Here is a 26,942-nt window from a genome sequence, read left to right on the forward strand (position 1 = left end):
CACATCAACGGATCGCTCATACACAGCTCGCATGTACTGGAGTGGCCCAGATTCAACACTATGCCCACTGGTATGCCAGACACCAGACCTGAAATGTGTCCTTTGGCATTCTATGCAAACCTCCCTCTTTTCTGTACAACCAACAACAAATCTACATTGTGAGAAATACACAGTGTCAGAGCGAGTCGTTTGCAGCGACGGGATTCGGGTTACGAGTAATTTGATGTGACTTTTTGCAGACAAATCCACAAGAGCGTACAGTGAATGCAAGTTTTCCAGGATCAACCGTGCGATGCGTATGATAGAAAGCCTTATGTTTCGTTTCATCTTATCTTGGTTGAAAAGAAAATCACTTTTATTAAGCACTCCCATCGCCTCCCACGGACGCTAAAAGCATGGTCGAGTAGCTTCCGGAAGCGTCAAATGCTACTCAGTGTTTCGCTTACTCAGTGGTCGCAGCAACGACGACCTGGCGTATCCTGGATGGGAGCATCAAAGAATACTCATCTCTTCAATCTCTTTGGTATGCCTGTGAAAGCAGCTGAACCATTCGCAACGTACACAACATGAAGTGAGAACAACTCAAACACGTCGTTCTCATTTCGCAATATCTTCGCACCCCCAGTGTTCATGTTTACGGAATTACAACTGCAAGAGACCAATGTGAGAACTTTTGGATTGTGGGCTTTATCGTTCATTTTCAGCACTTAATTGCTGCTGAACGATGCCTCGTTAACTACCATTCCGGGGTTAAGAGGTTAAAGCGTAAAGCGCCTTGAAGCAGTGGAGCTTTCAACCAGCTTTATCAAAAACTGGCTTTCACTGATGAACAAGCACATCCCGATGACGTAAGATGTCATTACAAAGTAATATACCTGCACCGAAATTACGAGATTTTTAACGATAAGTTATACAATGGTATAAAAATAAGATAAAAATGACTGAAAACATTAGCTCAACATTTTAACAACTGGAATAATTGCTGTTGATAACAAACTAGCTAACTACTGGTACATAGTATGATTAACTTTTTGCCAATAGAAAGGATTTATGTTGGACCGTTATTGTTAAATTGGTTATTGTTAATTATGGTATTGTTATTACTTTCCCAGATACAGCCGCTAAAAATTGAGTAATATATACTACATCAAAAACGTATGTACTATAATATAACAAATATGGATTCGATATTATGTAACTATAATTTCCACACTCGTGGTACACTCGTCAAATCGCTCGATTTGATAAACGTGCCCGTCACGAGTTCAAGCCCCGTATGAACCGAGCTCACATACGTAGGACTGACTAACCTGCTATAGGTAATCAGTAAGTCCATTAGTGGTAATATGGGTAGACCTTGACCGACAACGATTATTGCGCTAAAGAAGACGAATAAATAGGCTATAAAACATTTTAAGTAGTCGCAGGCAAGGCAAAGTTGGGTAATAATAAATAAATATGAAGCGATGTGTTAACTACCGGTTATAAATACGGGGTTTGGTTGTTGCATTCAGATTCACTGTCGAATCGCTGGATGTGAAAAACAAACTTTTTGTGTACGAAGCTATTGTTTTTTAAAGTCACACTCACTGTGAATATCGGTGTGCAGCTGGTTAAGAAAATAAATGTTGTGTGTGTGCATTTTCAGGCTGATAATAATTGCTTAAATAGACATTAACGTGAACAGACAATATCAAAAATCTTTAAATAACTATACCATCACAGAACCAAAGTCTCACCAAATGCTAAACACTATACAAAATCTATATTTTTGATTAAAAAAGGACATCTCTTTTGTGCGGGATCCTATACAATAATAGAGAATTGCATACTCACATCTACTTTAATACCAGTAAATGGAAAGATTTTTGCTGGTGGATTTTCGAACGGTGAATATCGGTAGAACTCCAGCGTGCCTCGGTACCATTTGACGGAGTAGAGCGGTGTGCCTTCCATCTCATACTGACAGTGTAGCTGTGCCTCCTGACCACGTCTCACCCACGGTGGTTTGATGGACAATGAGAGATTCCTCAATCCCGTGCTGGCTACTGAAGCTGAAAGGGGAAAACAAAAAATAATCGATTGATAAACTCACATTAATAAGAAAGTTCAGACAACATGCTTTTCCATTATTGGCAACAGAGTCCTTCCACTAAATGACGTGAAAATCGAACTGAAATCAACGGATCAATGGAATTGAAATTTATATTCCCATCCCTGGCCAACGATGGGAAGAGTGTTAATGCTGGTGCAATCTTTTCCAAAGCTCTTCACGCCATCTTCTAAGCCATCAAGAATTTAGCCACAAGGAACGGCTGTGTGTTGCATGTGCGGACACGTCATTCCGGCCAAGGGTAGGGTGCGACACGTAAACTCTACAGCAAAGTAAAAAAAAAACATCTCCAGGGATATAAATATCCCGACACGGTACGCTACCGCAACGTAGGCAGCGTAACAGCGTGGCGAAAGGATCTGTGACCGAAAAGGAAAAAGCCTATTGACAAGAAGTTTATCGGATTCCACGGATTTTCGGGTGGAGCGCATTTTTCTTCGATGAAATTTGATTTCTTTATTTGGAGTAAAAGTTCACTTTGATTTCTCGCTTTACCCATGGGAAGGAGATTGGTTCGATCATCACACCATCGCGCGTTGCGTGCGTCCGGAGCTACAAACCTTCTATGGACTGTTGTTCGTTACTTTCTCCATCATTCTGTTCGCTTTCTTGCAAGCTTCTCTTCGCTGCCGCACGCTGCCACACTGCCAGCTGCTCTATCTATCCATCTTCGGGGTGCTTTGTGTGTTGTAAGCAGCAGCATTCGGTTTGGGGTGAATTGATTCTTGGTTCTTAGCATCTACAATGCCCGATCTTGGGCTCTGATAGTAACCATTTCATGAAACGAGATTTTTTGGGGTTTTGTGAAGCGATTCCTATTATCCATCTCGTTTGTTCAATGACAATGCATAAAGCAGAGTGATGGAATCTTCAATTTGAAAATTGCTTTGCATTTTTTCGCTTCAAATGTAGCTCCCATGCTTTACGCTATTTGTCGATTAGGGCAAATGAAAGTATGAAATACTATATTCAGTAAGTACAATTGACATGTACCACTGGGCATAAAATTCGAAATAATACAATACAGTGTTTCAGTGTTAACTATTTTACACGTACAGTTTTTTTTATTTAGGTAGGATGGTCCGGTTGTACTGTTTACTGCTTTCAGGTATGCCTGCAGCTACAGCTATTTAAATATCATTATATTGTTGTTTTTTTACATTTCATTCTACAGAAACATGTCATAAAAATTATAAATTCATTTTACGTTTCGCTTCAATCCTATGCAAACGAACAATCTGCGCATTCCATCCAAGGCTGCTATTTTTCCCGAGGTCATCGCCGTACTAGGTTCATTCCGAGAAGGACCATACAGTTCAAACAATGTTCAGTTGGCTGGTTAAAGCGTAAATCACGAATCATCAAATTATCACAACATTAGCGCAGCACCGACAAGCTTGACGATGGCTTTTCAATTACCTCGATTCCAATTCCAAGACCAGCAAAATCGCCAGATCCCTATCGAAGACGCGCTATCGTTCCATTCCAAACACGAACCCAAAGCCGAACCGGCGCAATAAATAAATCCTTAACGCTCCTCCTAATTCATTTGAAAACGGCTCCTGAATATCAAATATTGATCATATTTCCGAGTGCCGAGGTGGTCGTTTATTTGGCGATCTGTGATACAGCTTTTGGACTAGTGTGGCGCGGGCCAGCATCAAACGCACGTCCCAACCGCTTGTGCGAAGAAGCGCTTCGCGAAAACACTATACCTTCATAAAATACAACTCGCCCACCATGGCACGGCCCTATGCAAACAATCAGGGAAATCGTCCTTTTGCGAGAAGAAAATTTGCGAGTGAGTGAGTTTGCGTGAAAATGCGTCTGTAATTTAACGCTTTCGCTGAAATACAAACAGAAGGTGGCCGTTTTCCGCTCCATTGGTCTGTTGGACCGTATCATTCTTCACCGTTCAGTAGGTACACACAACGGATTGGCACAAGAGATCGGAAGCATCAAAGTATATGTCCTCCTATGATAAAACTAACACCCAAAAAGATGTACGGCTCAAAACTGACAATGCAGTTCAGTCGCCGACGGTAAATCACGGATCCTTTGCTGCATTGCACGTGCTGAACTCTTCAAAACAAAGCAAAGCTAAATATGAAACGCCTAGGCATGAATCCTAGATCAACATAGATTCACCGAACGGAAGTGGTCGAGCAACAAATAAAGAGAGAGAGAGAGAGAGAGAGGGGGGGGGAGCTAATTTTTGGATTCGATCGAAGACTCAGTCATCGTTTCAATTTCACTTGAAAGTTAGTGTTGAGAGAAATTATCCATCTGCCTGTATCGCGCCCCTCGCATAAACTGCGGCCTAGCACGCGTTGGTGAAAGTGAGTTGATGAGTTTTCCCATCATTATCAAGTAATTGTGTTGACACAGGCCAGTGCGGTTGCTAGCCTCGGTTGACTTAATCTCGATTTTTCATCGTCTCCATCTAACGATATCAAACTTCAGCCTCGAACCTCTCCCCATCACGCCAAATGTCGCCAGCGCACCGGAAAGCAATAAAGCTGTCCCAATACCAAACCAATCTTCCGCATCAAACGACGACTAAGCTCAACAAATCGGTAACAAAAATCGAACTCGCTCATCATCTAGAACCTGGGTGGGTAAGGAAAACGTTTCAAAGCGAGACCAACTTATCGCCCCCATTTGCCTCCTCGGCCTCAGTTTCCGGGTCCGGTACGCACCACCCTCATACCCCTCGCAAAGCGAGAACAGTCACACTTTATCATTAAAATCACCATTTGCTGGCGTAGTGATTACTTTTCTATTGCTATTTCGCACCAAAAATGTATTTATTCAAAAGTCATGTCGAAATTCGTCACCGCGAAAATCAAAATTGCTCAACCGTGGCCACGGGGTCCCGATCCCTAACGAGCTTTTTCGGTTTGACTGCCTTGTCATTGTTTGACCTCACCCGTTCTCCGCCTGCCAAACGAGAAACGTCTCCGTGCGATATCTGCGTGCGCCAAGCAAAAGTTAAAATCGAAAAGATAAATATACACCACCCGAGATGATGCGGCGACCGGTCCGCGTTCCCGCGAAAACCTTCAAATAAGACGCGACAAAAGTCACCGTGACGTGTCCGTCACAGAGCCTACCGCCACCAACGAGTGGACCATTTTCTTCGTGCGTGTCTACAAGTTTTGGAGAAAAGTTCGCTTTCTTCTATGCTACATTATTAGTGCTTTTCGTTACAATGCCGTACCGTGGATTTGGGATAGCAGAAGAATTGAAGAAGAAAAAACGTCTTTAGATGAAAAGGCCTTATCGAAAAAAAAAGAAAACATTCCACGAACCCTGGAGATCAGCCTCCAGAAAGGACGATGTTCTAATCTTGTGTACTCCCTCTTGCACCATGCCCGCTTTCTCTCGCGATGAGGAACAATGAGGAAGCGAACAGGCGTAGCAGATCGCACCCTCCTGCTCACGATGTTCCGTTGATTAATTGGCGATGTCTTTATACACCGAAATGATTTTATAATTTCGAAAGTTAATTTTTGTTTACTCTGTACCTTCGCTTCCAACGCACTACGGGGTTTGAAGTCACGTCGGATGTCCGGAGCTGACGGGTCCGCACACACGCACACCCCGCCCGATAATGCAGATCGTCACCTAATGGAGGCGGCCGGGAACGCTGAACAATGGAGACGCCCGGTACTTGATGTGCAGATGAAAAACGACCTTTCGTGAGTAGATTGTGCTTCATCGCATCGGCGAAAGCTACGCTGTTGTACGTGTTACAGCTGACTGAGCAGTGATGGGAAAGCAAACCTAATAGAATCAAGGCTAGTACAACGGTGAAGGATCTCTGATTTTTAGCGTGTTGCTTTCTTAATTTGTTCGCGACAAAAGAATGAATAAGTTTAGTTATTCCGAAAATGATTTCTTGTGATTTTTCCTCTCCCTCCCTCCCTCTTTTTTCAATGTGATAAAAATATTGACATTTTTTGGATGCAACAAATGTCCACAGATTACAGATAATAAATGTGTGTAATCATTTTATCAAGCGTAATCTTCGCCACCGTATGGCTAGCTATCGTTTTCCAGTAAATTTATTTCATCCAATCATGGTCATGGTGTCCTGGCTTGGTCTTTGCGAGGAGCTACAATAGAAACCATTCCGAACGTGACATGTCAACCCTTTGCGTCATTTAAGTGCCGGGAGCTTGTCTTTTGTATCCCGAAATACTTGCGTAAACATACCCACAGTGTAGCAGATTTATCATATCTATCACATCTTTTCGTACACACGCGCCACCCGCAACGAGCGAGTCAATGAACCAGAACGCATCAACAATCTCGGCAAACACATCCTTTGCCACATTTTTATCGAACTTTCATTTGCCTCACCACCTTCGTCATAAGTTGGGGACGATGGGGATGGGTTACGTGTCTGCTACCCACGTTGGGTAGGAATGATAAATGTATCATATTTTTCACTTAATTTCAGCTTCTAGCCAACCAAATACAAACCTAACCGAAGCAGAAACTTCCTTTACGCTTCACGTTCCCCCGTTATTCCCCAACATGGAGCAATGCTAAACAAAAATGGAAAAAGTATTCTCAAAGGAGATGATTTATTGAAACTTTTGGCCATCGGTTACGAACGAAGCGAGAGGATAAGGATGTAATGGGTCGACCCGACAGTGAGTGAAAAGCATACTGCTAGGAGTGTGTGCACGAAGTGTAAGTTCTCTCAAAGGTTAGAAGCAAAAAACTTGTCATTACTTTATCACATCTATTTCGGTGCAATGTGTCTTTTACTGTGCCGAAAAAGACATACACACATACATACACACACACACACACACACACACACACACACACACACACACACACACACACACACACACACACACACACACACACACACACACACACACACACACACACAGAGTTATACAAACATTAGAGCACATGTGCTTTTTGTAGATTTGCTTGCTATCCATGAGTTAAGTATTTGTTTTTTTCTCGCTCGTTCGTCGAGGTTTGCACCACCTCCACCAACGTTAAGAACAGTAGGCGTCACCGAAGTCATCTTAAACGTCAAGATAAATGGGTCCAGATTACAATGTTAATACATTACACCGTATGAATCAGATCAAGGCATGTGAGTGAAAGCAGAAGAAAGAATACACGAAACTCAAACGATCGTATTAAGCGTTTCCGTCCCTGGACTCAAGAGTTAAACCGACACATATCTCGGCTTGAAGCATTTTCGCAACTGGCAAAATGCGTTCACATATCGATTTCTCCGTTTGGCCGGCACACCCTACGACAGACACGTGTGCGTACCCAAACGTGCGACACGCAGTAAGATTTTGTTTCTTGCGCTTCCCGGAAAATCGTGTTCGCTGTGCGTCTAGTTTCTTGAACTCTAGTCAGCACCGAAACACAGCACAACAGTCAATCAGACCCCGACAAATGGGCCACAGAACTCAAGTGAATGATACATACGTTATTTTTCTTTTCCGGCTGTCTTTCTGTCGCTGTCTTTGAAAATGGCTCGCCAGCTTACATGTCGTCGCAACATACGGTATATTATGTCAACGGCTTGGAGAAAGCTTCCGAGTGGTTTCCTCCCGCAATGAATCTTTACCCATTAAACAGACGCTCAAGAGCATTTTTTGCTATTGTTTTACTTTTGTAGGTTGCGTTCCTCATAGAATGCCTTTTTATGAATAATTTGTCACATGAAAAGTAGTAGATTTTCAATCGTTTTTTTGTTTCATATAATGTAAATACGAAGTTTTTAAGGAATATTGTTTTACATGATACAATACGATTCAAATCGTCTACAATTAAACATGGAAGAAATCTAAGCATAAAAATGCCGCTTCCCTTCATGTATATTTTCAGAAACGACCAAAGAAGTGCCTTAGCAACGCAAGACACAGAATACGGAACATTCAGAATTGCAAAAAATACAAAGAATACAACTAGAATTCAGCTTCGAAGACACAGTTAGCTATGTGAATGCTCCGTAGCATTTGCCCAAATATAGTGGAAAGCTTAAGTGAAACCGAGAGAAACTCACAAATGTATTGGATAAACGAAATCAAAGAGCATTTCATAGGCGCACTTTGATTATCGTCGATTTCATTTACTTCTCTTTCTTCTCCGATGGCCTTTCATCTGTTTCAACCAATTTTTTCGATTTTCTCTGTCCCAAAAACAGTGTTGCTATTTTCCGTTTCACGGATTCGCATTTTAGCTACAAAAACTTGTACGTATCCATGCCGCTGGCCGTCTTGGTGATAAAATAGAAAAAAAACCGAGCTCCACAATCGAGCGTCTCCACCAAGGTAAAACCGAACCATTACCTGGAGGGAAACTAATTAAAGCACAAGATTAATAGACTCGTTTATTCCACCTTCCTGTGCCGCTTACGGGGTCGCAATTGGTTACACTTGGATACCCATTTATCCATTTCTGCCCGAGGATAAAACGCGTTTCGTACTACAGGAAAGACACAAACACCTGGAACAGTCTGTGATGTCTCGTTCCGCTGCGCTCATCCAAACGGAACAGTCCTAATGTCTGTTCCCAAGGGAGGCAAACTGCACAGTTTCGAGTGGCGATAAATTTGGCAACAGCGACGGGTTCACTCGTCCCACGGGCCTTGGCAGTCTATCATCATGTCTGCCTTAAAACTAGCGAAACCCCTCGGGGCACGACCAAGCCGACGTAAAGCAAAACCTCCAATCCGATGCCTTGATTGCTTCCACACGTCCCAAGAGCATCACCCAAGTCAGCATCTTAAGAACTGCATGGTGGCATAGGGGTGCAGCATTCATTCAAAGCATTGCGACCCAAATTAAGCTTCAAAGTGTAGCGTGTTGCTCGCATCATTCATCGGAGCGGATGCATGAATCACCACCTTTCATCCATATGGTGCGGATCGACAAAAGTGCAAAACTATGCAAATTTCCTGCTTCCATCCCACCTTAGATCGGCCGTATACCCCAGACAGCGTTTAACCGTAACCGCAAACGAGCAGCTCACCTCGGTGTGCAATCTTAAAACTACTCCATTGAGCGTAGACTGTCCAATCAAGTCAGCTCGAATTGGCGGACCGTGAGAGGCGACCTATGTATCGATTCAATCGCCGTAGCTACCACGCAAGTTCGCACAATGGACGGGAGCCCATTTCCTGGATTGACTGAGCACAATCATCACCTTTCCAATCGAACACAGGTCACCGACTAGTGGTTCCAATCTTCTAACCTGCACGTGAAAAGGGTTCAAGACCACCACTAACAAGAGTGATATAACGTTTTGAAGGCAAAATCTATACTACCGGTGTTCGCTACGGCGCGTTAAAGCGAGTGTAGCCAGAAACAGCTTGAAATTGGTCGTTGCGTCCCTGGTGCAAAACTTTCCTTTATCAAACGATTCCTGCGGTATCTGCGATACGTGGCCTACGTTTGGCAACGATCCTTTTTGTACATCAACCGCTCTTTTACTGGTGGGACAAAGTGCACCGTTTCGAACACCTCCTCAGATTCTCGGAAAGCCCGTTAGATAGTCCGTTTATTCGATTTACTTAATGATGCGTATTAAGCAGGATTTGCATTTGTTTGGCACTAGCATGCGACCTGCCGTACATCTCGCACAAATCGTTTCGTGCTTTCCAGTGTTCCTCGTTTATTTGTGTATGTATGTATATGTGGGTGTGTATATATGTGCTTGTGTCTTTCTGTTCTGTTATTGTGTATTTCTCTCATTTTTAGTGGTGAACAGAAATACGACAACGGTTTGGTGTTGGTTTTTAGGGAGTTTCTCGAAAGTTGTACTCTGTTGATAATCATGCCGATTCTTTAGAAGCGCAATGTTTTCTGCTACAAACTCTCTGCATGCAAAATAGACTACTGGCTGATACGTGTTGCCATGTCACGTTCGCTTTGGTCTGTCTGAACGATCTGAATTCAAACGAGAAATCATTGAATGTAACGCACGGAGATGGTACAACAAATAAATTATGAATTAATTTGTTTCAAGCAGCAATAACTACAATAGTATAGCTCACTTCACTACTATTGGAAAATTTCATGGTGCCTAATTAATCTAGAGAACCTATATTGACCAGTATGACCATGTCATATAATGAAGAAGAAGATGAAGAAAAAGAAGAAGAAATAAATGGTTGGTGTAGTAGTAACAACATGCCCGTCATGGGTTCAAGCCTCAAATAGACAGTGCCGCCATACGTAGGACTGACTATCCTGCTCAATAAGTCACTGAAAGCCTTGCCCACAAGTGGTACAGGCAGGCCTTGACTAACAATGGTTGTTGAGTCAAAGAGAAAGAAGAAGAATATCTACCGTTATCAATTTAGCTAAACTCATTCTCCATTGTATCGTGCTTATAAAATGCATCACCGTTTCATATTTTATGTTTTATATGCTATAAAACTGAATGCTTTATATCGTCAGTTATACACAATAAACGTGGTCACGTGGTTCAGGATCGTCAGTTTTCAAACACAACTGTAAAATTATTATTTCGCTGCTTCTGTACGTCAACTGTAAAAACGTCATTATATGTACCAGTGTTGGACAAGGGTATAAAAAAGAACAAGCGCAGATCGGCGCATAATATCTGTTGCTGTTTAAGGCACCGTTATATGCTTTGAAAATGGGTCCATCAAGAATCAACAGCCCAAGAAGAACTGTATCGGTCCATACACTGCAACGCAATAATAAAACGCAAGTTTAATATTGAAAGCAATCCTGTTAAATGTGTGAGTTTGCTCAGGATGCATAAAAAGCGAATAACCCTAACATTAAGCAATACGGCCGATGCCGTTCTTTCTAAATAAAAAACGGCTATTTATGAATCTTGTCGAGCATACAATACTTTAAGTGCGTTTTTCTATTTCATCATCATCGTCTTATCATCCGTTATGCTTCAAATTACGGACAGCTTCAAATTCCGGACATTCGGCATGTTTTTATTGAATTGCTTCATATCTAGTCCCTGGCCATACCACTTTCTAATTTTACATGTTTGTTTGTTAATTCCCGACAGCCGAAGTAAATTGTGATTAATTGCATGAAAATACGTTTTTTAACAGTGATAATAACACGAACAAAGATTCAGTCATAATAATAAAAACGATTTTTGAAGATAGATGTGCCCAATGCCTTAATGGCCGTACAGGAAAGATCTTCAAATCGCGCAGCAGTACTTCGGTTCAATGCAACAGAAAAACCGCAGCCAAACCCCATTGTCAGTAAGACCGTCGTCCTGTCGACCCAGGAGGACAATGACCCTCAGAAATTGTTGTCCGGACGTAAATATAAGTTGATACGTAATACGTAAAACAAAAGAAGTGTAGTGTATGTGTGTGTGTGTGTGTGTGTGTGTGTGTGTGTGTTAATATGAAGATTATAAATGAAATTTTGAGGTTGCCCGGAATATGAATCAAAACGTCCGTAATTTGATATATGAGCTCGAAACTGTCCAGAAAATTAATCAAAATATCGTTGCTTATCAGTTAATACATTCCTTAATAAATGCAGTGTTTCGAGTAAAACCATTGAAAACCTTAATTTTTTCCCAATTGTAGAAGGTTTGCTTCAGGAAAATGAGTTATGTTTGGGTATGACGAGAAATTCGAGAATCAGCGAGAAATTCGAGTATTTCAAAGCAGTACGGTATTAATGCGCAATATAAGAGCCTTTTACGATTCTTTCAACATTTTATTTCACAGTAGTTTGACATTTTTCTCATAAAATTAGCACTTCGTGCAATTTTGAATGGCCAAATTCGTGTAAGATTTAAAAACAAAAGCATTTTTATAGTTATTAATGCATACAAAACAAATAAAAAACATTGGAACGAACAAACAAACGCTGATTTGTTGTTTTGCTGTACAATGATTTTGTTGTATGATGCTGTATGTTTGTTGTACTGCTTAAGAGTAAAAATTGTTTAAAAAAATCACTTTTTATAAAAGCATTATTACTTATTTAAAATAGAGCATATGCATATTTTTTGAAAAGACGGGTAAAATAATTAAATTTTAACGAACATTCAAATTATTCCAATATGCCAGATTGTTTGTAAAAAAGCTGACTAAACAAGCTTAATAGGTCAAAACCAAACAGGCGCAATCTGGTTGCCGCCACAGCATTAACACATTATAAAATATCAGTTTGTTTTTATTAAAAAGGAATGTTTTTTTTAAATATTGGTTTAAATAAGGAAAATAATATAGATTGGTATGGAGTTCACGCATTTTATATTTCATTCATTCCCCATATTGCCATACTTACTAGCTAAACTAACTGGGGCGGTCCCGTGTTACAGTCGTCAACTCAAACTACTCAATAACATCCTCATCACGGGTTCAAGCCTACAATGGAGCGTTCCCCCGTAGCAAGGATTGACTATCCGGCGTGCGTGGTAATGGATTAAGTCTCGAAAGCCTGTATAGACCGGCAAGCATGTCTGAGTAGGACGTTGCGCCAAATAGAAGAAGAGAACTAAACTAACTGATACTACTATAATATCCTAACGCCTTACAGTGAGCGGCACGATAAACAACGGGAAGAGGAATCGAGCACTTCTAACGACTCACATTATAGCGAGATCTACGTTGAGCTGAATACTTACCACAAAAGTGAGCAACCAGCAGAACAATTATTGCATTCACGCTAAAACATTTATCTTTGTCGGCCATCACTTCGCGTTCTGCAACGAGATAGAGGGGAAAAATATGCAAAGTTAGAAAGACAAAATGACAAACAGGTGATGTTTGTAGTAAATTGAGCAATCGAGCATATAGTGAATAATTGTATGTGCGCGTATGTTGAATAAAATAAAGCAGATAAATGCGACGAAAAAATACAACGTCATTTAATAATATTCACGAAGAAAACTTTCGTCTTCGCCGTTTCCTTTATTCCGTTTCCTTGAATCAATTTGAGAAACAGTATAAACGACTGGCAAGCCGCCGTGCACAACATTGAAATCTCAAACACACGCACTAAGCTTCAACGCAAACACATATATGCTCTACATACACGTTCACTCAATTAGGCATACATATTTTATGAGATACAGCCAGCTACCAGCAACCAAAGTTTCAAGCGGCCGCAAAAGACATCCGGGATAAATCTAGAGCTGCAGTTTTCACATTCTAGCCGCCCGCCTGTTATACCGCAAAACCGGTCAAGGCGAATTGCTGCACTGGGGAGGGTGGAAATGCCAGATTTAAAACGAAGAAACGGTAAACAACGAGGAGAACATAAAAATTATGCATAATTTATTATCTTAAGCCATAAATCTCGCATTCGAGTGAAGAGGGAGTAGCATTCGTTGGTTTGCCGAACTTTGCTTTCTTTTCCGAAATTAATGTTAACCTGGATGTGAAGTTTGTTTTTTGCTTGATCTCTAATGTAATTCAGAAGAAACACTCTTCATGTTTGAATGTGTGTTCTTCAGCTTTAACATTATCATCGCCTGGGCTTAACATCATTGAAGTAGTCTTTACGCTTTTGCGCTATGAATGAAATTAATATGTGCTGTGAATCGAACCCATTTCATATTTATCCAGGAATTACAATATCTGAATGAAAAAAAAAATACAAACATATTCCAAATTTTTTTTTTTCACCGATAAACCTAACACATGAAGCCGGTCCCGAAGTACAGCCGTTAACTCGCACGACTCAACCACAAGCTCGTCATGGGTTCAAGCCCCGAATGGACCGTGCCCCCATACGCCTGAACTGACTTTTTTCTGTGGATAATCAACAAGTCACTGGTAGTCCTAGCCCCAGACCGACAGCGGTTGCTGTGCTAAGAAAGAAGAATCTTAAAACTAAAAAAGTGTAATCTTAGTGGTTCAAATTAAGCGACTTAAACGATTTTCTCTTGATGAATTAAGATTAAAACGGGGTTCAATCATTCTGGAAAAAGAAACCCTGGAATCTTTCAGGGGTCCAAATGTTATACATTTGCACCAAATATATAATAAACAATAACCAGCAATCCACTTGCGTGTGAGGGTTCTTGTAAATAGTACTGAAATTACCTGTTTACAAGATAATCGGTTCTACAACCTTTTACCAATGTGCGAAATTTTGAACCCTTTTTATCACTTTAATCAATGTCTAATACATATCAGTTCAATATTTTCATATTTAACTATTTATATTCGAAATGATTTAATATTCTGCATGTTAACTTTCTAGATTGTTTATGTCATGTTTTTCATCTTATTAAGTGATTAGGGTTGTTATTAAGGAATCGTTCCTACATGTGATACATTCTCGCCAAATCAAGCCATTCATTTTTTTGAACTAAAACACTTGTTCTGATGAATTGAGAGATATGGCCCGATGATCTTCAAAGCTGTATCCTATTATACATCAAATACATTATTGTAGGGTGAAAAATATTCGTAGTTGTCGACGCGCCATTTTCCAATCGCGCCTGTCCGAGAAACAATTTGAAAGACACAACATAGCCACGGTCGGTCCATTCGTCAAAATATCGCCGCCGAATAAACGCACGCCGTTTCGCCCTGCCCATTTGTGACCTAGACACCTGCATTTCAGTAGCAGCAAAATAGAAGCAAAAGGACCAACCTAAAAACACCACTGCCACGGATGGTTGATTGATTACCCTCAAGGCTCATGCGGCATGGAAGAGCCAACGAACCACATAACGAAACATGAAATAACAGTAAAAGAGCATACTGGTAGCGCGGTAGACGACAGCGACAGTGACCACAAGTCCCACGGCCATCGGCAAAAAAGCTGTCAAATAAATCAAATGGTTTGAAGTGAAAATCAATTTAGAAAAAGGATGGCTACGAGGCGATGAAATTTGATGGAACATCTACCACAGAAAAAAAGTTGTTCATTTTTCCCCGCTACAAATGCGAACATGTACAACTGGTACGAGCGAACGCACGAGAAAGACAAAATAATCGAAAACCTGCCGAAAAAATGGTTACGTGAGCTCAAATACATCAATAAACATCATGTCACTTCATGTACTGTGTAGCATGAGCTATTGCAGAATAGTATCGTGTTAACAACAAAATACCATCCAAGCTGAATTCAATGCCAACATAGTCAAAACTGGACATGCTGCCACTGGAAAATGTCTGATGCACGCTGCCAATCACTAATGACGTCGTAGATACAGGCATGTTAATTTCACTCTGAAATACAAACTCAAGCAAGGCTTCTCAGAATATATGTAAGTATAAGTTTTGATCTAACCACTTCTATTTTTCTATTTATAATTTTTTACCAATAATAATAACATTTAATTAGAACAAAAACACATTCTAAAATCAAATTTACGACGAAATCCATAGCTTAGTTTCAGTAGAAATAAAACCTATTCCGATCACGGCAGATCAGATTAGTTCGGACTGCCAATATAGGACGTTACGCTTCCTAATACTTCGCCTTACAACTTATTTCAAGAGTTTAGTTATGTCCCCCTACCCAAGGTTCCAAACTCCAACGTTTCCAGTAAGGGAAACCCCTTCGGGGTTTCCATGATCGCTTGGACGATCAAATGCCGGGTTCAATCAGTCCGCTTTGAACAGTCCACCTCGTCTCATGTCAGTAAAATGACTCCCCGCAAACATAGTGCTCGACGGCCCCCGCGTACGTTCGATCACATTACACAACAACCGTTGTCGGTCAAGGCCTGCCTGTACCACTTGTGTAGGGTTGGCTTTCAATGTCTTTTGGATAACCCCTCAATAGCAGGAAAACCAGTCCTACGGTCTATTTGGGGCTTGAACCCATGACGGGCATGTTGTTAAGTTGACAACTGTACCATGAGACCGGTTTAAAATCTACCTTAGTAATTAGTTTGGTACTCAGTAGTTGGTTCTCTTGATTAGTTTACTCATATCTGGATGATCGGTTTCCCTAGAGCCCTCAATCTATATCATGAAACACGTATGTGCTAGGAAACTAGGAGACAGACATTTGGGTAAAATATTAATCGTAAAAGAAAACAATTTGTAACCCATCGAGTCTCAGCTTCCATCGCCATTTGTAACTCTTGTACGATTCATTGCAACGCTGCAATGAAAACCATCGCTTCTCACGGTTCATTTATTGTACACGAATTAATTAAAAGATAAGATTACAATTATAATTAAAGATTATAATTAAAGATAAAATACACCTCCTGTATGGAGATACATACATGCTAATCCAGTAGTCCAGTAGTATGAACGATCACCACATCGAATAAGATCGAGTTGTGCAGGTATGAGCAAGACAACCGAACTGCTCCAATATTATAAATTTGAAGTATCAATATAACGACCACAATAATTGAAACAGATCCAACAGCTTTCTCATAATCTTCATTCGTTTCTAACCGTAATTACCAAAATTCCAAAACATGTCATGGATAGCCCAAATAGTGAGCAATAAACAGTATGTTTTTTTACTGCATAGTTTTTAAAATACTTATATTCAAAGTACTCCTAAAATACCCAGCCATAATTTTATTAATTACATTAATTTTGAGACATTTTTACAGTCACTTCATTATATTCTCAATATAATCTCAAATACCCGAGATTAATTATGCTCAATATAATCTCAAATTCTTAATATAATAATAATGTATACCTTAAAAAGTGAACACTCACCACATCCAACATGAACGCACAAAACTGCACTGGGTTATTACGGGTTTACTAACGAGATGTAGTTTGTAATGCTTTTCTATGCCATGTTCGCCGGATTGAGCAGCAGCTAAGCACAATGTTTGTTCTACCAAAAAAGTGCAAAACTGGTGTGAGTCAACACGCGTAGGCAAACATTCCGCAGACTATCAGATATAATTTAGAACTTTCACAATACCACGCTGTGATGGGAATATGCGTCTAACAACCGTTACCGAATTTTTCGGATGAGAGCCAAGGATCGTGAGTAAGTGAGGTGTTACATTCCCCTGGATTGCATCCTTGTAGCGTGTAGCAATGTACGCACACCAGAGGAAACCTGTTCACAAGCTGACCCTAAACGGTGAGCCGGTCGGATGTCTCCACCGGGTGGTAGGTGATTGGATAAATTAACAAACAGACCAAAAGTGACGTTTCGAAAGTGGGTACGTCCGTGACTCAGCATGTCTCAAGTCACACGAAAAAGGATGTGGTCGACGACCGGTGTACGTGCCCTGCTAAAGGTACCGGTTGGATTATGTACGGTTGTCTCACCTCACAGCCGAATCTTCTGGTTTTGTGGAGATACTAAGATAAACCTGTCGTAGCATCTTACACTGGTCACTTTCGAAAAATGTACAACATCTCCATTGCATGATTGTCTTTTAAAAAGTGTTCGATTAGCAGAATCACCGTACTGGAAACCAATGGCGACTATTTGAGTACGACAAGGTAACCCAAGAAATGGAATCTGTTTGTTAATATGGCTATTTATTTTATATATTTAATATTTGAATGTATTAGACATTACTGTGCTTTTTATTTAAATATTATACATGCTTTTCATTTTAATATTATATAATTTCTAGCTAGCTAGCAAACACTTCACTAAAATGGTGTGGCCAATGAGCTGGGGAACAATTCACTAAAATGGTGTGGCTACGAATCTACACATGGATAAAACATAGCAATTAGCATCACTCAAAAGCTCTGTAGGCTACATCATCCAAACTGCATATCTGGATGGTTTATATGAATCAACTTGACAATTTTGTTTATTCTGTTTTCCAAACACGCCAGTCATATAATTTTTTATGTTTTTAGTAACTAACTTAGATATTTTAAAGCCGATTTTTTTTTGTAGAAATGTAAATCAAGGATGCCGTCGCATAAAATCCAACAGGGTAATAAAATATACGTTCATTTGCATCACAATTCTATAGCATGACCGGCTCATCGGTGGATTGTACAAAACTAAAATTGGCACACACTACTAGAGTAACGAGAAACAAGCACATAGCATAAAGTTTTCCTAAAAATGAGTTAATTGACGCTAGCACATTTCAATAGAATGAGAAAACGATATCCGGAAAGCTGTTCGAACGCATCCACTACTTACTTGCACGGGATAACCCGTTCCTCCAGTTTTCGCTAGCAGAAACGGATCACTGTTGTAGTTTTTTTTATTTCCTTTTTTTTTTGAATTGATGAAAATGAATAAATTCCACAATATGTTTGACACCCAGCAATTGATCACTTTGCAGTAACAGACGAATCCGTGTAAGCTGCTTAATACACTACTACTATTCACTAGTAACTCACTCCCATAGGAATTTTAATGGTTTGATCGCACTGATTAGAGGTTGTTTTCGCTTCCGATTATTTCAGTAAGATACTTTCCACGTTAGTTGCACAATAAACACTTTCCTGTGTTGTGGCATCAATTCTGATAATCTTTTCACTAACTTCGCACAAAAAACTCAACATAACTCAAAACACACGTGATCCGTTTGATGTTTTTGAAATCTTAAAATAACTTCATTTGAAATAAACATTTTGACGATGTAGGTCTTCTGGTGGATTTTATTCATTTTATATACACATGAATAATTGTAATGAACATTCGAGCGATTTACTGATGCAAAACTGCCATCATTAAAAGCAAAATATTCGAAAATGAGAACTATGCATATAACATTATCATTAACAAACAACAATTAGCGTAAAGTAGTATATTGTAGGTAGGTATTGTAGATTGAATATCATCGTGCTAGTAATCCATTTGAACTTTAACACCGTGCGGAAGTTAATAATTAGCAATTCACAACACAAACGCGTGTACCATTGAGTGCATTCAATTTTACGATCCAGGCAGTGTTGTTCCTCTGCCTCTGAAAGTTAAGTGAAATTATTCAAACAAAAACATCCGCAATCGACACGAATCGAGCTTCAACGGCAGCTTGTTAGGCACGGATTGAATTCGAACGAGGAGGAAACGTGTACATGAAGCGGCATTCCTTCTCCTCGAATGGCAGCTATTCCTTTTGCGCTCAATTCTGTGGTTGCTCAACTTTATTTCCTTCTGTCAATCATCTGGCTACCGCCCCACCTGACGATTGCGAAGTGCACGGTCTTGCATACAGCACCAGACACACTCAAACACCGGCACTTGACGCTAAACAAACACACAGGAATCTTAAATGACAGGCATCGCTAAACGTGTCTGACTGAATGTGGCACCCATAAACCAGACGGGAGACGGATCTCGCGGGCGGACATAATCTCGTGAAGTGGTCGGTCTCCCGGGATACGGTGGATCCGCGGGCCACTGTATCGCACTGGCACCAGTCACAATACGAAACAGCCGTTACAGCTTTCACTGGAACATGTACGTCCTTATTGCACGAGGAAAATTCACATACTAACCCAGCACACTTTACGTCGGGGTGAACGTGGTATGCAATAAACGACGCTCGTGCCATCACCTAGACACGAAGACCGAGCCCGGCTGTCGCCACAACGAATACACATGTACGGGAGAGAGCTTTCCCGAAACCGGAGACCAATGAGCGAAAATCGGCCCGATCCTCTCCATCGTAAGCTGCATGTTTTGTTGCGTGCCGGGCCAGATAACTTCTGCCTCCACAGGGATGAGTTCCTCCGTTTCGGTCGTCCTTCCGTGAATTGTTGTGATTTTAGCTGAGCTATTGATGAACATGCAAGGTATTTTTTGTGACATTTCTTTATTCTTGAAAAGGGGTTCCTAGGACACGCTGTTTTGAAATTGTTGGTGCTGACTGTTATCAAGTTATTGATATGTCAAACATTGCCGACATCTAAAACACCTAGCTGGAACTATTAGGATATTTTGTTGAAATTTCAACAGAAAGATACTGAATTATTGGGAAAACCGTACAACGGATTAAATATGGTAAGCAAAATGTACAACGTTATAAATGTTGTCGACTATTCTAAATGATAAAAGGCCTTGAATTTTTCACCGTACACATTATAGACCGTGCTTTATAATTCTCATCTTCCTTGCTGCGTACTTCGAGCTCAAGCATACGTTTTGTGTTACATCCAATAACGGTAAAAATCACATCCACGGGAAAATATTTCTATTTGCTGCGCTTCACAGAGAAGTGTCCAATCGAATGCCGATGACTCGCTGAAGAATATTAGCTAAAACGACATTTATGCGGGGAAAATCACAAATATCCTTTAAATACTGCTCGTTTCATAATGCTTGTATGAGGACTCACCTCAGAGCTCTCGCTAATGCAAAAGTTACTTTTCCATGGTACGCACATTCTATTAATTCAAAACGGCTGTGTTGGGAAAGATGCGGAAGGGTGATGATATGTGTACACCCGTCGACAGGCGTTCGGCTGAGAGAAAGGACACGTTCAACATTGATCTCACCGCACCAATCCTGACTACCATTCGGATCCCTTTGGCGAAGCGCAAACACAACGTCCATTGTTCGGGATTAGAGTAAAGTTGTTTCCTTACGGATGCGTAAGCCCGTTTCCGTTAACCGAGCCTCTAATGGGCAACCTGCACGAACCTGGGCAATCAGCATGCCAGACCAAAAGGGGGTTTTGCGACAGGGCAATCAGAGACACAACATGAGGATCAATCGTCCCGACAAGGCGTAGCACTCCAACCTACACCGTGCCGAACTTAGTTACAGGGCACAGCGCCACTACGTATCCGAGGTTGGCGTAACTGGTAGATTTCTCGTCTGGCCGGGTGTATCAGCTCGTGGAAAAAACGTGACGTACAAAAAGCGGAAAACAGCTTGAGCTTTTCAAGAGGATTAGTTTGTGCATTGGAATTCCTGGTGCTATTGTCTGATAGATTGAATGCTGGTTATTTCCTTTTTCCTTGGTCTGTTGTCCCTGTCTTGTATAACTGTTCGCATTCAACAATGTGTATCGTGTATGCTCATTTTGTAACAAAGTTGTTGAAAAACAAATCGCAGCCAAACCGTTTGTAATGCTTCGTTTGTGATGAATATCACAATAGTAATAAGAGCTGAGTAGATCCTTACTTAATATTCACATTAACCAATACAGTATGGGCTTTCCTGTCACCCATAAATGATCCTTATTTGTTATTAGGACCAACATATAATTCATTGTTATTGATTGTTGCTATTGGTGAACTGCTTATGTGATGCATGATACTAGTGGTGAATTACATATTGTGATCATCCTTATAATAGAATAAAAAGGTTGATTCAATGATGTAAAAAAACTGCTTAAACTCATGACCATGTCAGGTTTAAAAAACACATTTGTTTACCATTTTCCTTAATCAGACTATCTTCTATGGCCATCCCTTTTCAAAACGTACCTCATTTTTTAAGCTGTTTTATTTTATTTATTTGAACGATTATTATCCGTTCCAGTTATGCACCGGTTATACAAAAACAAATGATGCTTGTATAAACTTTCTTTACACTACTCATTAGTCAAATAATGTATTACTTAGGATGTGAATTACTACTACTACAAGTCTTCTGAACTTCTTTACAACAAGGCACATGTGCGTGTTCCATCGTGGGAATGCTCAGCAGGTAAGTAAATCGGATACGTCACTAAATCCCACAAGTAAATAAAACTATTTCTTGTAATATTAGTTGTTATTATATGATTGTTATGAAAATATTCTTATTTTAATCAATAAAAAAATAATAATAATAAATAAAAACAAGCAATATGTATTAGTATGAAATTTCATCGTACATGAAGTTTGAAGGATAATTTAATGGAAGAATGACCGGAAGGATACATTGACTATGGTGCGAGCAAATTAGTTTACACAATCGTCACGAGAATGTTATCAAAAGCATGTGCAATGTGATTTAGTGATAATCAGTTGCGTACAGCAAAAATTGCATGGTCATACAAATCAAATTATAAGCTAAATATCAGTTTCATAACGTTCCGTTTGCAATTGCTAAATGAATAGCTTGAAAAAATAGTTCCACTTCTACGCACGTTTCAGAGGCCCTCACACCCCGAGGACGACTGCCATACGAACTACCAGCGAGTGAGCCATTTGCATCATATTAGCTGTTAACTATGGCACCATTTCCAAAAAGCCTACACTTTGCAAAGAAACGATTAACCACAGGACTGGCAACTGGTAATGAGAGTAGCTTTTAAGCGCCTCCTTCTATTCATATTGCATGGCCACCATAAATCATACACAAATCCATACGCTTGCCACTTTAACTATCATCATCTTCCATATCGCGATGTTCATGCGCTTCCTGCTGCTCCTACCAGTCGTCACACGCATAAAACTTAATTAATTTAATTATTCATACTTTACTCATCATCAGCACCCATCACACGTTGGGTGCTAAAATCCTTTCCACTTCCCCAGAGCCGCAACATCAACACTGCCCATCCTTCCCCGGCATTTGACGATTGTACACCGGGGTAAAGATTCTAGCGACCGCGCGAAAATGTACGCTCGCATGGCGTGATGCCGACGATGCAAGCGTATTTATGGACATGCCCTACCAAACGGTTATATGTTTGTGTACGGCAAAATGACAAACCGAGCAAAAGCCACCCACTCGTGACACTTGCCAAGCGACACGACAGCACCACAAAATAATCCACAGCCTCACACACTCTGCGGCCACCGCCAGAAGCTATGCTAGTGCCAGGCGCGGCGGAAACACGGCGGGAAGGTACAAGCAGGAACAGGATCTACAGCCAACCACTCAAAGCGATCTCCCAGGCAACAACTCCGTTGGACCTCTCGTTCCGCGCGACTATCTCCCCATTCTGACTGCCATTCCCGACCACGGCCCCTCTCGCCAAAAAGGATACAAAGCTTGTGCATAGTGCTTTTCCAGCCGCCCAGGCTCTGCAACCTGCTACCTAAATGTATATTTGAAAAAAAAAGGACACGCCACGAAAGGACAGCTGAAACATAAGAGACTACCGGAAACGGAACGGGTAAAGCATGACACATGAATTACCCTTATAGTTAATTTGCATTTTATTTAGTAATTAGGATGAAAGCAAACCATGTCTTTTGTGACGGGACTCGGCGGCAAAAGGAAATTCCTGTCGCGTGTTTTGTTTTATCTAGCATTGACCGGCCGGATCGCTCTCTGACTTTCTCTCACCTTTTAATTATTTACTGGATAATTTATCTAACAATTAAACAAATAAATAAACAAATAAATTAAAAAATATCTGATACCTACAAAAACTTCTCTCACAACAAATTTGGTTGTATGATCCTTTGCCTAAAATTTATAGTTTATTTCAAAATGTGTTTGTCATAGTGACTGATTATATGCATTGATATAGAAAGTCTGTGTTCGAGTTAAACATTATAGGGATAAAGCCACGACAAGTAGTTTTTGACAATGTTTGATTGCAATGACGCATCGAATGGTTTTAACACGACTTTAGATACAAAAACTACATTTGAAATAATACAATAATACTCATGGTATAATACAATAGGTGCCAGTCTCGTGGTACAGACGTCGATTCGTACGAGTTAACAGCATTCCCGCCATGGGTTCAAGCCCCGAATTGACCATGTCTCCAGGACTGACTATCCTGCTATGGTTAATCAATAAGTTTACCAAGTGCCAAGGCTTAGTATGTAAAATTTATTATTAAGATTAGAATAGTGTTAGGTAAATTTCTTCTTTCACATTTGGGTTTTTTTCCAAAGCACTTTTTCCCCAATAATTTCTTGTTCCTGACTGTATAAGCAATGCAATGCAGTGAAAAATCAACCTACAGCTACCTAAAGTAATCAAATCAATGAAGAGAGATACTTATTTCGGACCCTTTATAGCATAATATAACGCCGAAAATGTATGAACAACTAATAAATATGGAAATAAATCAACTAACTAACTAACTAGTTGTGCCGAGGATGAAGAAGCCTTAAAACACTAGATGATTCAAACTATTTCATCATCCACTATGTTAATATAATCGTATAATATTGCTAAACTGAGTTGCCACATGCACTAAAATGTAGCAACGATCATAATCGTAGCTTTGCAGCTAGTTTGTTCAATTAATTAAATAATAAGCTACAGTCCCGTCCATCATAAAATAATTCACCATTTCCCAACCTTTTCGCATCTCGGCAAAGTTCATCCTTTTAACTCATTTTCAACACGCCATTCGCATGACCGGCACACCTTGCAAAGCAATCCAAACCCTTAACCACGCAAATTAAGAGCACTACTGAGTGCAACTCCTGCTAATTGAATGAAACTATCATTAGTGACATCCCGGTGAAGTCAACGCAATACAAAAAAACACATGTCCCAAAAACCTTGGGACTCGCGGGGCTGCTCACAGGAAGCTAAATGCTCCTCGGCATGGCTCATGCCTTAGCGAGAAAGTAAAACCAGCACACCAACAAAAAACCTCACGCACACTCCTAAATCAAAGAGCCGTTGCCCATGAAGTAATAAAACTAATTACCCAATTTTTTAACTCATTTCATGTTTCCGCTCCACTACGGGTGGATGAAATACGCTTAATTGTAAAAATAGCGAAAAGCCAACACACCCAACATGAGGGACTTTGAGTGGAGGACACAAAACATTCGAATGATTTTTTTTTTGCTAAAGCGTAAAAAGTAGAAATTGACATAAAAAAAGTACAACAAAAGCAACGCGTAGTACGCGGCTTGAGAATGATCTCGTCGTTTCGCTTCCGGTGAAGTTCATTTGAAAGTTTTAATAGCTTACTAGTCCGAGAATTTACGCAATTTCTAAAAGCGTGATGGTAACAACTAATAAAAAAGCACAACCAGCAATGAACACACTAGCAGAAGCTATAGGCAGAAGAAACACAATACCGTTCGTTCAACTGTGAATCAACGTTTCTGCGGATATGAGTAAAAAAATAAGTAAAAACCGTTACATTTCTACATTATTATTACAATTTTTTCTTCCCATTTTGAGACAGGTTTTGGCTCATTTAAAAAATTAAACAAGGTGATGTTATGTCTTAAAGACAGGAAAAAATGTACAGCAAAGTCACGCAACTTCGTGCCATTAGTGTAAAAATCTTAGTTGAATTTATTTATTACCTAATGTACTGCATAAACACTACAGTCAACGGATTTGCGTGTCCAAATAGGTACCGCGTGCAAATGTAAGCTTTTACCTTTTCTTGCAACGTCCGTGCCGCACGCCAGAGAGCGTTAATAAACAAATGGAAATATTTTTAATGAAAAACCCAAAGCTCATTTGTAGTGCGGATAGCCATTTGGCGTGAACCATGCTAGTGAAGATACTAGCTTGACTTGACATACTGATGTTCAGAGTGCAGTGCTTTGCATTTGTCTCCCTACTGCCATCGTACCTCATTCCCAATGCCAAAAAGATAAAGCTACGGGTTTCTTTTTTTTCCGTTTTCGGTCTACTCCTATAGAGCAGGTGGCCGTCCTGTTACAACTCACTGAAGACGCGACGTGTACTGTCAGCTCCATAAGTTGCAGGGACGATAGGATATCCTGTTGACACCTCGTTTACATACACACTTTTTACATCATCATTATCCTCTAATACCCACGCGGTGTACCCGCCATCATTCTTGGTGGTATGCGACGGTGATGGGTTTTGTTATTTCTACGCAAACTCTCAATCCAATCTTGTACAATGCTAATGCTTTTTGTGCCACACATTTCCCTTCGTGTCGAGCAACGCAGCAGCAGCTATTTTTATAGGCGAGATGAAAGAAAAATAGTGCAAAATACGCAAAACATCACCAAATGACCCGATCTCACTAAGATACTCGGAATGAGCTTCACTAGGATTAAGGATACCGTTTCATCTGTCCTATGGTTTTTCCCATTCCTTATTTGAATAGCGCTTACCAATAAGGATGGCAGTATAGCAAGCAGAACAAAACATCGCGTAAATTAGTTTCACTACTTTTCCTTCTGGAATTCCAATTGTCCGAAATGAGAACTAATTTTATTGCGGAATCGTTTTGATAAAGATGAAAGTCTATTTTGCATTGTGAAAGTTTTTTGGCCATTATGAACCCAACTATCACACCAAGGCAATAAGGTATAGGCAAATATGATTTATGGACAAGTAAACTTCTTCTTATTATTATTCTTTTTATAGCGTAGCGACTTACGCAATCATGCCGGCCTATACTGGTAGTCCCCGAGATACACGGTACCTCCTATACGCGTATTCAGAGATACGCGGTGTTCTAAATTTTACAATTATTTGAGCAAATTGTACTGATTTCACACATCAATAATAAAATGCAAAAAAAAATCCCTTTGATCGAATGTTTAAAACCATTTCAAAAGGATCTAAACAGTTAAATTTATTCAGAATCGTATCATAATTAATTCTTTAATTCAGTTAAGAGCCGCCATCTCGATATCAAAGAGCTGCATGCCGCTCGCGAGCTGTACTTTGCCGATCGCTGCGTTAAGCGATTGTCAACATCGTACATACAAAATGTTGGAATTATGAAAACTATGCGAAATGTTGTTACTAGATTTTTAGTTGTAAATTCGGTAGTTTTATTTGTTGCATGGAACGTATACATTAAATATTTACGGTGCAAGAGAAGAATATAGGTAAGCGCATTAGATTGAAGCATGTACACTACGTTTCATAATGATAGCCTCATTTAGTTTTTGTTGATTTAAGGCAATTAAAAAAATGTCGGAAAATTTTGAAAAAAAATACTCGCTTTTCATTGCATTTGAACAAATTTTTGCCTGTAAATTTTTCAAAAAAAAATGTTCGAACTATTCTTGATCATTAAAAAAACTTGAAAAAGGGGCATTTCAAAATGATAACCACACTTCGGTATTTCATTGAAAACTAACGGA

At 40.1% G+C, this 26,942-nt stretch overlaps 1 protein-coding gene across 4 annotated transcripts in view; it reads right to left on the reverse strand.

Moving 5' to 3' along the window:
* The window catches only part of LOC5667792 (uncharacterized), a 123,685-nt gene that overhangs the window by 88,735 nt on the left and 8,008 nt on the right, over positions 1-26,942 (reverse strand). For 2 of the 4 annotated variants that reach the window (XM_061642663.1, XM_061642661.1), the window contains exons 2-3: positions 12,749-12,826; positions 1,837-2,054 (exon numbers count right to left, since the gene is read on the reverse strand). In XM_061642663.1, the coding sequence (XP_061498647.1) occupies positions 1,837-2,054; positions 12,749-12,815 (285 nt within the window). In that variant the 5' untranslated portion in view covers positions 12,816-12,826. Of the gene's footprint in view, positions 1-1,836; positions 2,055-12,748; positions 12,827-16,772; positions 17,503-18,186; positions 19,497-26,942 lie in introns of those variants that run through there. The other 2 variants (XM_061642662.1, XM_061642664.1) reach the window with 2 other exon arrangements.

The sequence above is a fragment of the Anopheles gambiae genome, chromosome 2 (genome assembly GCF_943734735.2).
Source record: "Anopheles gambiae chromosome 2, idAnoGambNW_F1_1, whole genome shotgun sequence".
NCBI lineage: Eukaryota > Metazoa > Arthropoda > Insecta > Diptera > Culicidae > Anopheles > Anopheles gambiae.